Source organism: Brachypodium distachyon, chromosome 5 (assembly GCF_000005505.3).
Source record: "Brachypodium distachyon strain Bd21 chromosome 5, Brachypodium_distachyon_v3.0, whole genome shotgun sequence".
NCBI classification, from domain to species: domain Eukaryota; kingdom Viridiplantae; phylum Streptophyta; class Magnoliopsida; order Poales; family Poaceae; genus Brachypodium; species Brachypodium distachyon.
This window is the reverse complement of record NC_016135.3, coordinates 10,122,341-10,137,299: the sequence shown is the minus strand read 5'-3', so window position 1 is coordinate 10,137,299 and position 14,959 is coordinate 10,122,341. Positions and strand designations below refer to the sequence as shown.

At 43.8% G+C, this 14,959-nt stretch overlaps 1 protein-coding gene across 5 annotated transcripts; it reads left to right on the top strand.

The window, feature by feature from the left end:
- The first annotated feature begins 5,345 nt into the window (after nucleotides 1-5,345).
- On the top strand, nucleotides 5,346-14,633 carry LOC104585308. 5 transcript variants are annotated; one of them, XR_001408112.2, is made up of 6 exons: nucleotides 5,346-5,607; nucleotides 8,409-10,920; nucleotides 11,293-11,408; nucleotides 12,340-12,443; nucleotides 12,580-12,795; nucleotides 13,445-13,730. XR_001408112.2 is itself a non-coding variant. In XM_024456217.1 (5 exons), exons 1-4 carry the CDS (start codon nucleotides 11,246-11,248, stop codon nucleotides 12,697-12,699), a joined length of 456 nt encoding a protein of 151 aa, XP_024311985.1. In that variant the 5' UTR covers nucleotides 10,941-11,245; the 3' UTR covers nucleotides 12,700-12,795; nucleotides 13,445-13,730. The 5 variants fall into 5 exon arrangements, 1 of the variants encoding a protein (XP_024311985.1); XM_024456217.1 differs by lacking the exons at nucleotides 5,346-5,607; nucleotides 8,409-10,920 and adding an exon at nucleotides 11,629-11,697 and having other exon boundaries at nucleotides 10,941-11,408; XR_732962.3 differs by lacking the exons at nucleotides 5,346-5,607; nucleotides 8,409-10,920 and adding an exon at nucleotides 13,932-14,633 and having other exon boundaries at nucleotides 10,944-11,408; nucleotides 13,445-13,510.
- The last annotated feature ends 326 nt before the right edge of the window (nucleotides 14,634-14,959 follow it).

The window sequence follows — 14,959 nt, the reverse complement described above, 5'->3', positions numbered from 1 at the left end:
CCGTTCATTTGTTGTTTCATTGTTGTGTTGCAAAAGTGCTTTGGACAGACATTAGAACATTGGTGTGGTTATGAGAGTATTGGTCGACTTTGGATTACAAAAGAATGTAGCCCCTAATATAATGTCGTCTATTATTTTGTGGAAATTGCTCAGGTTTCTAATGATTTTTGTTGTTTGCCCGTGGTGTCTGGTCTGATGTACATGTATTGTGGCATCAGACGATACACTTGCTAAAAAGACGGAGATTGCTGTGTCCGTCGAAGAAAATGGAGGAGGATCCCCTGACGTACGGTGTTGTGGCTGACACGTGGGGCCTGTTGGAAATTTTGGGTGGTCTACCCCATATTATTCCTCTGCGTTTTTTCATTGTGCCGCTCACAATTCCGCAATCTGAGGTTAGGGGGTAAGGACCTTCTTATACTGCATATACAGATAAGAGTCTTAGTTTTAAATCATGAAATTTAAACTAGTTTTCAGATAGAGTCCAGATTAAACTACCAACCACGGTATAATTCATCCGTTAGGGACTCTAACTGTCGGTCCCTAGAACAAGCATTTGTGAGCAATGCGCCATGATCATGTTTAAATTCCACTAATCATGTAGGTCGACATTAGGGCTATAATATAATCAATGACCTAACTCCTTCCGATTATCAATGTGCCCGGGCAGTCTTTCCAATATTCATACAAGATATATTGTATTCCATTGATAATCGCCAGTTTTCTTAAAACACATAAATGTATTCTATGCATCATATAACCATGAGCATGTGATTTCATATATGAGGTAGCTGAGTATTAGCCATCAATAAATAATTAAGTTGAGGACACAAAAAATCTGTTTGGTAGTTTGGGTTTTTTCCTACTTTGGTGAGTGGAAATCAGGCCATAGAGAAACTGATATCTCCCTCTCTCTGTCTCTAAAAAAAGCCATAGAGAATCTAGAAAAACGTTGTAGCAACCGATATATGCTTAGAAACAGACATCAGTGATGCGAGAACACGCAGGAAAGACGTGGACCGTCTCAACAGATTTCATTTGTCTGTAACGTAGAATCTCATCTCTCGGTTATTTTGCCATGGAAGAGATATGACGCCTGTGTTTATACTTTGTCGGTGAAATGTATATATGCTAAGAAGATTCTGCTCCGGTTTGTGATACTTGCCACGCTTTACGCTCGGAAGATGATTTCACATATGTTCACGTGCGATGGTGACCATTTCATGTAGGGCATCTGCAGTTATGGTGTGAGGAAATTGCTTTCGAGTTTCGACTCTTGGTGCTTGCTACATATCCAGTGACTTAGTTAGAGGGTCACGATCTCCTTAGTTGTATGTTGTATCGATTGATTGCTTATCTCTATTTTACTTATTTACGTATCCTACAACATTGCATACTACGGTACCATCCGGGTTCCTCGTAATTAACATATGTACTAGCAGAAATGTCCGTGCGTTGCAACGGTACAACAAAATAAAAGATACTCCGCACATTCGAAGACATGCGTCAAACTTCTCTTTGATCTTCTTTGACAACCACCGACCACCAAACATCTCTTTTAAAAAGAAAATCTTCGGTAGATTTTGTCTCCATACTCTACTCTATCATAAGACAACAAAACCTACTAACATGCTTCTCTCTTCATGCTCCCATCTGACGGCCACCAGACACCCTTTGTTTCTGTGCTCTACTCTCGGAGAAGACGAGATAGTACCTGCTGAAATTGTGAACATAGACTTTGCATAATATAGATTTGATGCACACTAAGATCACGGGATAGAAGCTTACACTCAACATCGTCACTGGTGGACAATAACTTCAAATGGACAGACATCTTGCCTTAGAATTGAAGCATGAAAAATATTTCACATGACATATATTCAGTACTGCAACTATGAAAGAACCACAAATATTTCAGCTCTAGCAAAGCTTTACCTGAGATATTGGACATAATTTGATCATGCAAAAGAGTCCATAGTTGCGTGTTTTTTTTTTTACAAAAACACAATGAGATGAGTGCATACTGGTCCAGAGACATGCTTGTAAAACTTCAGAATTGGTTGGCATCAAAGAAATAGCCATACAAATTACTTGGGACCAAATAAGCTCTGAACTCATTATTCCTATCCTCTATGCTCTCCTACTGTTGCTGGACACAGTAAAGGGACCTAAAATCGAACGGCAGTAACAAGTAACAACATGCAAATCTGGCCCAGCACCACATTGCTTACCTCTACTTTTGTTGAACACGGTGACGGCGGCAGGCAGAGCCTCGTGAACCCGTTTACCATCTAGATCCACAGATTTGTGTTTTTTTTTTCACAGATCACAAATCAACATATTTCTTGATGAAAATATGTAGGTTTGTGTATACATACACAAAAAGGATTCAGATTTTTTTGAAACTTTCAAATATGATTTCCTGTAAAAAATCAGGAACCAAAAGTACTATAGTACCTATTTATGCACTGTCTTTAAACAAAAATGTCTCATTAGTATCAAATCTCTACGGCCTGGTCGGTGAATTTAAAAGGTACTATTTTTCTCCATCCTCGAAAGATGGATTCCTGGACCATCATCCATGGACCATGCTTCTTCAGAAAAGGAAAAAAAAAGGTATTCTGAAACAGAATAACTGCTTAAGGAACAGCTAGTACAGCTAGCTAATATATTGATTCAATGATCCGGCAGCAAAATAAAACAAGATAAATATGGAACCAGATCATCCTAGCCAACATAAAATGGCTCCAAATCTCGTTGAAGGACACTATGAACAGAAACCATTGACTCCATATTAATTGTTTACCAATACTGTTTATTCTGTAACACAAAACATATTGTGTTACCGTGTGTCATTGATAGCCAGGTCGATCCTACAGTAGCCGGCGTAGTTAATGATCCCTGGCCTGTTCTGTGTTGGGTTTGACCAAAAATCAATCACATGAAGAGGCACACGCCAAACGATCACACAATTATTTGGCAAGGACGCGTATCGTGTCCTCTTTTTTTTTTCTTTATTCCTTGAACTTAGAACTCACGTTACAAATTTGATCTCAACCTAGGCTGACTACCTGCGTATTTATACACACACAAGTACTAATCCTAGTCAGAGACCATGACCAAAGCTACACGTACTAGTGTCCAATTCAAACTCACCTAAACTCACACATGGCAGCACTTGCCAAAACCCAAACCTACTACCATTCGGACTTGGACAAGATTAATTCATAACAATCTCCCCTTAATTTTGACTCCGCCTTTCGTGCTCCCCTGATCTTGACTCACCGCAGCTTCACGACTCGTCGGCTCGCTCAACGTATGATCCAGACTCCCAGTCACGCTAGCTCCCGCATGGACTACATCGTCCACACCTAGCGCAATACGTGCTAGCTAAACTCATAACTCCACGTAGAGACATGTCCTCATTGAAGAGACTCACCTTCACTGGTACGCCGCCCACTATACACTTGAGCTTCCGTCTTCTCGCTGAGACACACAGATGACACCCGCCACCTTGTCTGCACGCACGTCTTCGCCCTCAGTGATACACCTCACTGAACAGCCCTTCGACCGTGACGCACCTCCACTGCAACATAGTCCCACATAGAGAAGCACTTGGACACAACCACGACTCACAGACGCTGACGTGGATGTACATACGCAGCTTGACCCGATGTCGAGTACTTTCCGACGATCAGGATGATCTCCCGTTACTAGGGGATCGGTTTACTGTGACGATAGTCCTATCTGATCTGCTGAACGTCTCTTCGTGCACTGCCACCGTTTGCCAGTCTTGATCCACGGACGCCTTTCTGCCGCCGTTGCCTGCCCTGAGGCGCTAGCACATCGCCTCCCCAGGGCAAGTGCGTCTTCAAATCTTGAACCTCGCTCTGATACCAAATGTTGGGTTGGCCCAAAGATCAATCACATGAAGACGCACAAGCCAAACGATCACACAATTATTTGACCAAGGGCGCGTATCGTGCCCTCTTTTTTCTTTCTTTATTCCTTGAACTTAGAACTCACGTTACAAACTTGATCTCAACCTACGCTGACTACCTGCGTATTTATACGCACACAAGTACTAATCCTAGTCAGAGACCATGACCAAACCTACACAGACTAGTGTCCAATTCAAACTCACCTAAACTCACACATGGCAGCACTTGCCAAAACCCAAATCTACTATCATTCGGACTTGGACAAGATTAATTCCTAACATTCTGGCGGTGGCTAAATGCTCGTCCGGATTCCATCGTCAACAGAAACAATAAGGACGAAGATGTATAGCAAGATTATCCTAAATCACCTTTCGTAATCGAGATACGCTATTCCTAATTTCTTCGAAATTTCAACAATAGTCTCTACAAGGCTCCAGCTGTGTAAAAAACAAAAATTTGCTCCAAAGAACAAGAGAAGAGAAGGCGAGCAAGCGACTCCCGCCTCCCTTGTCCTCGCCCCAGCCCCCAGCTGTGCAGCCTCACCTGCTGCCAAAGAGCCCCAGACCTCACATGCTTTGATCTCTCCTCTCCAAATCCTCCTCTTAATCCCTTCCTTCTCGCCAAGCCCGCGACGAAGAGATCGCCATTATTTTCTCGGGCTTCGATTAGAGGAGGAGGATCAGAGATTCAGAGGAGGTGCAATATTAATTAACTGGTCTCGAACTCTCTCGATCTATCAATCAATCGACCGGGAGAGAAGCTTGCTAGAGCCAGCCATTGTACCTGAACCTTCGGGCGCCGAGGCAGCTGGTCGGCGGGAGGAGCAGCAAGGCGGCGGAGCGGGCGGCGCTGCTCGACGGCACCGACGAGGCGGCGGCGGCGGTGCCGAGGGGGTACTTCGCGGTGTACGTGGGCGCGGAGGCACGGCGGTTCGTGGTGCCCGTGAGCTACCTCTGCCAGCCGGCGTTCGGGGCGCTCATGGAGCACGCGGCGGATGTAACAGAGTCAATTTTTTTTATCTTTTTCATAAGCAAGGGATGTTACATCATACTCTATGTAAATAAAGTACTTTGGTTGGAGTTGCAGAAATTAATCCCAAAAGTGTTTGGGAATTAATTTGGCATAAAAAAAAGGTGGAAATATGATTCCTTAATACCCTACTTTGTCTTTTGGGCTTTGAATTAATTTTTTCAGTTTCATCATGTCTAACTGGAGATGCAAACTCGTTTTCTTAGATTTTTGCCTTCAGTTTGAATTCAAATTTTCATTGGAATTGATTTTGGGAATTATGCAAATTAAAGCTCAACTCTTGCACTATGGGCTGAAATCCTCTAGCCCATCTCTCTTTTTTTTTTCCTTTCCTCTTTCCTGGGCCTTGCCCCTTTCCATTTTCTTTTTCCCCAACGACCACTGCAAACTGAACGCTTCTTCTTCCTCCTCCACTCCACGCACAGTAACGCCACCGCAATCACTCCAGGCGCCATGACTCCGCCCCTGCCCCTTCCGTTTTTCCCCAATCAAGGGCTCTACTTCAATCCCCTGCATTCCCCCCTATTTAAATCTCCTCTCCCCCTGCAGCTAGTTCTTTTCTCCTCCCCTCTACAAGCAGATCCTGCCACAACCTAGGGCACCGTCGATGCCAGTCCTTCTGTCTGTCGCTGGACAGGTAATCACCGTCCTCTGGATCGCTGCAGTGCTCCCGTTTCATTTTTGTCGTCACCCTACACACACGATTATTCTATCTCCGGCGAACACCTACACCTGAACTCACGTCTCTTCTTTTGTAGTCAGCGACTGGGTTAGTTTAGAAGGTTTAGTCCCTGGACCTGTTTAGGATAGGCTACAGAAGCACTTAGGGCCCTTGTGTAGCAGTACTTGTTTTGTTCACCAAGATTATTGGCAGCTCTAAATCTGCAGGTGTGTTTAGCAGTAGTTTTTTTTTTCAATTTGGAACAGCTGTTATTATATTCATGGCATCCTCTCTTTCTTTTTTTTCTTCAGTCTGTACCTACAGCATGAAGTTCAGATTGTATGGTGGAGCACCTGCACATGTAGTTTATTCCTAATTTGGTCTAACTGTTTTGCTATTGCTCAATGCTTCCATCAGTGCATATTCTGTAATTATTTACCATCAAGTTTCAGATTTGTGTAGTTGGTAGATACTTCACTGTAGGTTTCAGCATACTAATGTTTCTAGTTCAGTAGCACATATCAGGTTAGAAGCTGCAAGCTGATTTGTTTCATTAGCATGAATTTCTACATGTATGTATGGATTTTTCCTTCATATCCAGCGGATGTATACGGCTGTTTGTGAATCTGTTACAGTGGTTGTACAGTCTCAGTTTATCTCCTATGCAGCGAATACCATATTGAGGATTAGTTCGGTCGTATATTTTGTCTCTCTCCCTGCTGTATATCAACTAATTGTTGACTAATTGTTTAGTTGATGCACTGTTTCATCTAGCATGCATAATTGTTCAGTTGCTGCACTGTTGTTGTTTCACATACATGAGCTTTTCAGTGACTAATACAGTTAGCAGGTTGTATGTGCTTTGGTGCTAGCAAATTCAGTTTTACTCTACTCTACTCAATCTGATACATGTCACTGTACCTCCTGTGGTAGTAGAAATGCAGTGTTGTTATTCTTTTAGTTACATGCTTGCCCAGTTTGCCATATAGATTCTGCTATACTAGTGCTTGTGCTAGAAAGGCATAATTGTGTTTGTAGCTTCAAAATCATCTTTCTGCTGTTTAAATTATATTAGAGAAACCCTGTTCTTCCATGCTTAGAGCTGTGTGTCAATTATTGAGTTTTGCATACTGTTTGCATCTTGCTTAGCTGAGAAAGAAACTAGTGTTTAAATTGTTGGATGCTTCACATGCTTAGAGCAGTAGCTGTTCTACTCTCTTTTCCTTAGGGTAAGATCATGCTTGCTGTACTCTTGAGTGCTTAGTTTAAGTTGGAGCATACAAGCTTGTGTATTAAGGTTATATGGGAGGGTATCATTATATATACTATGGTTAAGGACACTAGGAGGCCAGCATAAAGAACTCTCTAGTTCCACACTCTCTTGCTATTGCACGACTCAGAGACACACTCCGTGTATCACCCTATTCATTCCAAATTGGTTCATGTGTTTATCTCGCTTTCTTTCAGACTCTTCTTTTGGATTCTTTATTGGAGTTGTTTATTTATTTGGTGGCGATTTATTTTTACGACGAATAGGGAGTGACGGGAACGACCACAACCAGGGCCACGAAGGAGAAGAACAGTACCCCGACAACGAAGGCATGCCCCCCCTCTCTTTGATCATATTTATCCTATGTTTTCAAATGGGCATTAGTTAGTTATTTTATTGTTTTATAAACATGCATGCTACTTATTTCTTGTAGCTAGTGTGTCGATTGACACTTGGCCATGATCTGCTTGTCACCATTCCTTTGATACCTGGAGTAGTTTATATAGTATTCTTGTAGAGTAGAAATGCTTAGCCTTGCTCATATTATTCATTAGGAATCACTCTTTTGCCTCTTCCAGGATTCTATGTGATCTTTGGATCGATGATACATTGTTGAAAGTTGTTGAGCTCGTTGAGCTGGATGTTGTTCCCTCTTCTTGGAATCCCCTTCTACTCTCTCTACCTACTCTGGGTGAAACTTACCATACAACTGGTGCGGGTGGCAGCTGGATCATTGGTTGAAGGAGCAATTGTTAGCCTGTGTGGGAGCAATTAGCCGCCCATAGCGGATGAGGCCTAATAAGTCTTGAATCTGAAGATTGTGACAACAGTGCGACCACATGCTATATGGGCTCTGGCTTGGTCAAGTAAGCTAGTCAGCCTTAGGTGCCGATGATGCCGTACCGCAAATGGGGTGTCACCTGAGATGGGAGAACCCTCGGCACAGATGGGGGGACCGGAGATGGGGACATACTCTCATTCCGTGCACCAGACCCGGTGGGCTCGTCACATCTTTGGGGGAGGTAGCTAAAAGACCTCGTCATGGTCTCGCTGTCGATACACTGAGGGGTGTGTTCACCAGTAGCGCAATTGGTTAGGCACAAGGCGAGATCATGTCGTGTGGGTACAGCGTACAACCTCTGCAGAGTGTAAAACTATTCGAATAGCCGTGTCCACGGTCATGGACGGCACATGATTCTTTCTTGACATACGAGACCTGTCTTCTTTCCCTTCCTTCCTCCCTCTCTAACTTCTTGCTGGAACTGAGGATTTGGGTGAGTGGTCGAGGATCCTCACGTTGTTGGATAATGCTTTTGAGATAAACTTGTTTTTATCAAAACCGCCTTCATCAAAAGTATAGTTGTATTTCAAACAAAACCGCTTTTATGCAAAAGAACCATATAGCCTTTCTTTGAAGCCAACATGCAGTTATCAGGGTTCCCAGAGGCGGCACGCTGAGTACGTACTGTACTCATGGCGATGGTTTGTTGTTGTCGTTGTTGTACAGAGTACTATGAAGAAGAAGACGTTGACGACGACTACTACGGTGAACCTGAGGAGTGAGGCCTCGTGTGCTACATCGACTGCCTGTGGCTGAGATGGAGGCACCACGCGTCGTTTATTGTTTTCCGCTGCTATTTCAGACTTGTAATAATAATGCCCCAAGACATTGCTTTATATAAGCCGAAGGGCATTTTACTATTCAAACTTTATATTAACTTTTGAACTGTCGTGCAATGAGATACATTTCGCATGTACATTAGCATTCCTGGGCTAGTGTTACAAGGGGTCCGGGAGTTTGTTTCCCGGTTCCCACGGCGGAGGAGTTCGGATTCGGCCAGGCTGGCGGCCTCCGCTTCCCTGCCGCGAGGAGGATTTCCTCGCCATCGTCGCCTAGCTCGATTCTGCCCAGTAGTGCACCGCTCGCCCTGCTCGCTCCACCTCTCGTTGCCACGCGCGCTGCCGAAATCCGACGGAAGCATAGGTAGGGAAGTCAGGGAGGGACATAGGGAGGAGGCTGCGCGCACAGGGTAGGAGGGCGGCGGCGGAGCGCGCAGGGGAAGGAGAGGGCAGCGTCGGCTGCATCTGCAGTGAGGGAGGGCGGCGACAGCGGTTGTGTGGAGAGCGAGACGCGGGCTGGGGAGAAGGGAAAAAAACACTTCGGCAAAGAAGCACAGCGATCGGGGAGGGCGGACGTATTGCGACTGTGTAACATCGCCAACAACTCTAATTTAATATATTGGTATAGATTCGTTACTCTGGTCATCTACATTTGCACTTGGTGCTTTAATATACTCTTGCACATTCTGTATTTCAACTCAAAAGGTCAGCAGCCTATCCGTTCTGGCGGAGCTCGCAGATATATATAGTGCTGGGGCATGATCAACATCAGTATCTAGTTGTAATCTGATTGTTATAATTATTTACAATCTTCCTGGCCTTTCTGTTGGTGTTGGCAGCGAGTGATGTTAATTTCTGACAAGTATATTTCATTTGTTCAGATAATGTGATAGTGCATCTATTCAACACCTCCAGTTAAGAAAAATGATACTCTCTCCGTTTCATAATTCTTGTCGAAATATTACATGTATCTAGACATTTTTTTAAGAATAGATACATTTATTTTTAGCAAATTTGAGAGAACAATTATGAAACGGAGGTAGTATTTTTTTTTTTGCAAGGGTAAGAATATATTAATCAGGAGCATAAAAATCATCCCGTATCTATTATATACCAAAAGTACATGACAGAAAAACCACAAAAAAGATAGAAGCTCTAGAAAGTCTATATCTACTAGTAGGTGTGCCCGTGCATTGCTACGGAACCCGGTGGCTGGAATCAGCTGCAAGAGGGTGCGCAGGTGGTTGGCGAAGGCTAGGAAGGTCGGGACGCTTAGGGCGCTGGGGGATGCGGTCATGCGCCTGCACCGGGTTGCGAGGTCTAGTGAGGAGTTGACGCGGCGGGCAGAATGGAGCAAGCAACTCATGGCGCCGTCAAGGTCGGCCGTCTCCCACGAGTCTGGCGGTGGAGGTGGTGGGAGAACAGGTGAAGCGGGCGGCGATGTGATGGTTTTGCTCGGAGTGCTGTGACGTCGATTGGCATCGGTTGTAGGACGGAGAAGGAGAAATTGGGCTGGGGGTGGAGGGGGAGGCTCGGGCATGGGCTCACGCCGGCACGGTGGCGTCGGTCGTAAGGTGGAGGAGGAATGGTGAATAAGACGGGAAGTAGAGAAAATAACGTAAAATGGCATATTTGTTGTAATTTTAACAAAGTTGACCTACCGCGTCCGTACCAATCACCACCCACTCCAATTTAATAGATAATAATGGGATGGAGGGGAGGCTCGGGCATGGACTCATGCGGGCGAGGTGACATCGGTCGTAAGGTGGAGGAGGAGGAGTAGGACTGGAAGGAGAGAAAATTACGGAAATTGGCATTATTTGTTTTCGGCGTTCGTCAAGCCCTTCTGTCCTCCCCCGCCTCCCCCTCGTGGCCTCGTGTCCCCGGATCTCTCAACCCGACTTCTTCCCGTTCCCTTCCCCTCCTCGCCGTCGCCGTCTCCGCCAAGGCCCCATCAACGGAGGCTGCAGTCGCCGGAGTCCTACCTCCCCCTCCGCCCCCAGCGCCACCTCCTTTCCCCCGCCGACGCCTCCTTCCCCTGTTGTCGCCCTTCTCGCGAGGAGGAAAGAAGAGGAGAGCTTAGATCGGAGGAGAAGAGATGGAGAGGGCCAAACCCCCCGCCTCTCTCCCTCTTGCTCCTTCCCTCTGCTCCTCCCTCTCTCCCTCCCTCTTGCTCCTTCCATCTGCGGCTCCCTCTCCCTCCCTCTTGCTCCTTCCATCTGCTCCTCCCTCTCTCCCTGCTCGTTTAATCATCTGCTGCAGGCCGCCGCCCGACCACGCCTCCCGCCGCGCCTTCCCTCTCTCCTCTGGTCAAGAGTGAAGCAACAGCCAACCATAATGTTGTCGAGGAGCAGAAGATTGCCCCCCCCCCCCCCCCCCCCCCCCCATCCAAAAAAAAGGTTTAGCTTTATTCCCCATTCAAAAAATGGTTCTTAGCAAGTTCACTTGGATATTGCTGACCATGCTTCAGACTTGTTCTTTTCTTGTAACTTACAAACAATAGTCTCAGAGGCTGTTTAATTTAACGTATGGAATTATTTGCAAATATGTGATGCTTCATCCAGTAAATTAGTTTCATTGAATTATTATCTACAGGCTAGGGTGGTGAGACAAGGTAGTGGTGTGGTTTTACTCCAACTTTGACTGGATTAGTTTAGTACTTGGGCTTTAGGTTCAGAGCTTAGCTGCATACAACTGGAACTGTTCACACATGGAAAAGTAAATATGACACCACTCAAGAGCATATTTTGTAATCGATTTGCATTTTGCAGGACACTATGCTTTTGGTATTTTGAGTGGACCGTTATTACAACATCTGAAATACATGCCCTTGTGTGCCTGTCCAACTGTTCCCGTAATTTGTGGCTCGCGGACGTGGTGATCTCAGGTATTTAATTCAATCTACTTTCTCTCTTTTTTTTGTTCTATCCTAGATCTTTATGCAGCTGATGTTTCACTCAAGGTAATGTGTAATAAATGGAGCTGAATTAATTCCTACATTGGTTTCCAACATGTTAGCAATGGTGCGCTCACCCAATTTGGCCAAGCGTATGTATAATGTGTTTATTGCATTTCAGTCATATAATTAGATTCTTAGTATTTTGCAGCTTTGTCTCATTTCCGTGTATTGGTTTCCGACAAGTTAGCAATGGTGCGCTCACCCAATTTGGCCAAGCGTATGTATAATGTGTTTATTGCATTTCAGTCATATAGTTAGATTCTTAGTATTTTGCAGTTTTGTACTTTGAAAAAAGTCCTCTTATGTGGATGATAAGCATCTTTGCTATCAATAGTATGGAATTGTGGTTGTAACCTGAAGTGTGGTTTGTATGCAAGCTCTGCAAATCAAAATCCAAGTTTCGGAGGTGAGATTAGTTATGTTTTCTTCAGGCAAATTCACCACCTTTTTCTTCTTTTGAAAATAACACGCTCCGTCACTGCAGATTTGAGTGTCATAAGTTTTGTGCTTCAGTGACCTGCATGTTATTAAAACAGAGACTCAGCTCTGATCTTATATTTTGTTCCTTAATTGAGATTAGTTCAATTCATACCACCTTTTTCTTCTTCGAAAATAATTTTCTTTGCCACTGCAGATTTGAGTGTCATATGTTTTGTGGTTTATTCACCTGCAATTTACTAAAACAAAGATTCAACTTTGATCTTATATTCTGTCCCTTAATTTGCAGCAGAGTAAAGAAGGACTTATTGCATCAGACCTTAATTTTCTTATGAATGGATAGTGATCAATAGTGTGCAGGGATCAGAATATGCTGGTGATCTCCCTCTCTCTCTAAATCTTCTCTGGTCTTCTGTTATAGGTGGGCTGAGTAGAGGAAGAAGAGATGGAGCAGCAGCTGTTGGTGAGGAAGAAGCTGGCAGTGGAGATGAAGTAGAGCAGCAGCACACAGACTGTTATTTAATTGTAAGCGCCTGCCTTGTCGGAGTTTTTTTTCCTTCCCAAACTTCACCTTGATGCAATGATAAACATTCAGAACTGAAGCTTTATTATGATATCTTGCATCGTTGTAGTCCTTATCCAATCTATTGTCTCTTCCCAGAGGATCATCTTCATTGGGAGGATCAGTGAGTGGATTGATTTGGACTCTGAGGACGAGAAGCTCCGGCTGAACACGGAGCTCAAACTCAAGCAGGAGATTGCCTGGGCGTCCATCACATAATCTGAAGCTATTTGAAGAGGAGATGACAATGAGGTCAAGCTTGGTCTTAGAGATTGATAATGTTCTTTGTACAACAAGAGTATCTTGGCTGACGAGGTAATATCCATCACCCACGGTAGTATATAGATAAAGTTGACAGTACTTATGGTTACAGAAGGTGCAACTCTTGGTTCTTGCTATTGCTAGCTAAAATTTATATTTTTGTATTTTAACCACATACCATCCTCCCAAGTTGTTTAGTTATGTTACTGTATATGTTGTTTGGGGTGTCAAACTAGAGCAAATGCGTCAGCTGCATAATTGTTTGTTCCACAAAATGCCTCTGTAATGGTTCCAACCATCTGTTCTTAAAAAAAAATAAGATAACTTTGAAGTGTTCCCTTAGTGTGTACTGTATCGTATCATGATATGCTGAAGCATGTGCTGTAGGAATATGCTTCGTATAGGCAGGAAAGATAATGCAATCCCCACAAATTAGAGAGTTCTTGAATGACTTGTAACAGAAATTTGGTGTGTCGTATGCCAACACCAAATACACTTCCTCTCCGCAAAATTATAGAATTCTGTAACCGAAATTTGGTGTGTCATGAATAACTTATACTCCCTCCGTCCCAAAATAAGTGACTTGGATTTGTATAAAAATCTATACAAATCCAAGTCACTTATTTTGGGACTGAGGGAGTACTATATCATTCTGAATTGCTTGGCTTATTAGAAGCAAATGGTAACTCCACATGATGAGCAGGTACGGCACGGAGCTTATTTCGGCATACTTCGTCGTGCTCGTCCTTGCAGTTACCTCGACGCTCAGGTGTGCAGGATGACCTGGAGCCTTCGCTCATAGATTTCTTCTTCTTCTTAGATTATTTTTCGAGATATTCTGTACTTGTGTCTTCAGGTAATATGGATTTTCTTCAGATGTTTTGATTATGTATTTGCAGTTCATGTTAATCAGCGAGAGTCAATGAACGTGTCTGATACTAACTGCAGCTTGAAGTTCCAATCTTCCATGATTTTTCATGCATGCTCCAGAATTTTTCCTATGTTTTTTTTATGATTGATCCAAGCATGGTGCATATTTACATTTTTATGTGTTCATGCTTTTCCTGCACGTGACCACATTTCAAAGTGGTCTTGATGACCATCATACACGGTGCGCCTGGGCCGTGGCAGCGCATGGGCATTTTGCTAGTCTCATCATAAAGCAAAACATCTGACCGTTTATTTCGCAGATCTTTACAATTAATGTCACAATTAACGGCTGAGATGGAAAGAATCCACATCCCACGAGCCTCGGTACGTCCACAAGAGTCTGACCGTTCGATCTTCAATTAAGGACCATCTAACCGTCCCCAACTAGCCTTCGAACGTGCCGGGATCATCCATCTACCTCGCTGCGTCGCATCCTGCCCCTGCCCTCACCGGGCTTCCACCATGGCTTTACCCAAGCGTTGCTGTCCTGAGGAATCAACACTACCACCTCAGTCGCCTTAATCGTCCATGTCCCGATTGATCGAACCTGCTGCTGTCGCCCTCACGGAGGAGATCGTTATGATTGTATTCTCGATCCGTGGTTGTGGACTTGTGGATCAATCAATATCCTATTCACTATTTATTGTCTGAAGTTTGTAAGTTTGGCTTCCCTTCAATTGCAGTCTTTCAACTGTAGTTAGATCGCACTGCACTGACGTGTGTCACGAATTGTTTCTGTAATCAATTCATCAATTTTCTTTTGAATAGTTTATGTAATCAATTCATCAGTTCCTTCTAATAAAATTAGAAAATCGTTGCCCCCATCTACTTGGTCTGCTAGATTTTGCATTTTGATGAGCCTCGTTTTGAGGAATTCATGGAATAACGAATTAAGGAAGAAAGGATATGAGTCTACCGCTTACAAGAAAAGATCTCATGATAGTCAATATGGGCCCTCAACACCCATCAATGCATGGTGTTCTTGGACTGATCGTTACTCTCGACGGTGAAGATGTTATTGATTGTGCCTTTTCTGTTCTTTCAAGCAATGAGAGAAGAGATGCAAGTTGGAGTCAGAGTCACATTCTCAGTTTCTTGTATTCCGTTATATACATGTAGATCACTATCAGTTTGTCTCATTGCATAGAGTTTATTGGTAGGAAACAATGTCAAAATATCAGGGGCAGTAATGTGTGCACTTCTTTATTGTCTCCATGGCAAATTTAAACTGTTGAGCAAATATATTTTCGTTTTCCAGTTAAAGCATCCCCGAAGGCCAGACAGCAAG

Excerpts from the sequence above, each read along its gene's own strand:
- LOC104585308 (XM_024456217.1), top strand. The coding sequence starts at position 11,246 with ATGACACCACTCAAGAGCATATTTTGTAATCGATTTGCATTTTGCAGG. Across the intron at positions 11,409-11,628 it reads CGCGGACGTGGTGATCTCAG|CTTTGTCTCATTTCCGTGTA; the intron begins GTATTTAATTCA and ends AGTATTTTGCAG. Across the intron at positions 12,444-12,579 it reads ACACAGACTGTTATTTAATT|AGGATCATCTTCATTGGGAG; the intron begins GTAAGCGCCTGC and ends GTCTCTTCCCAG.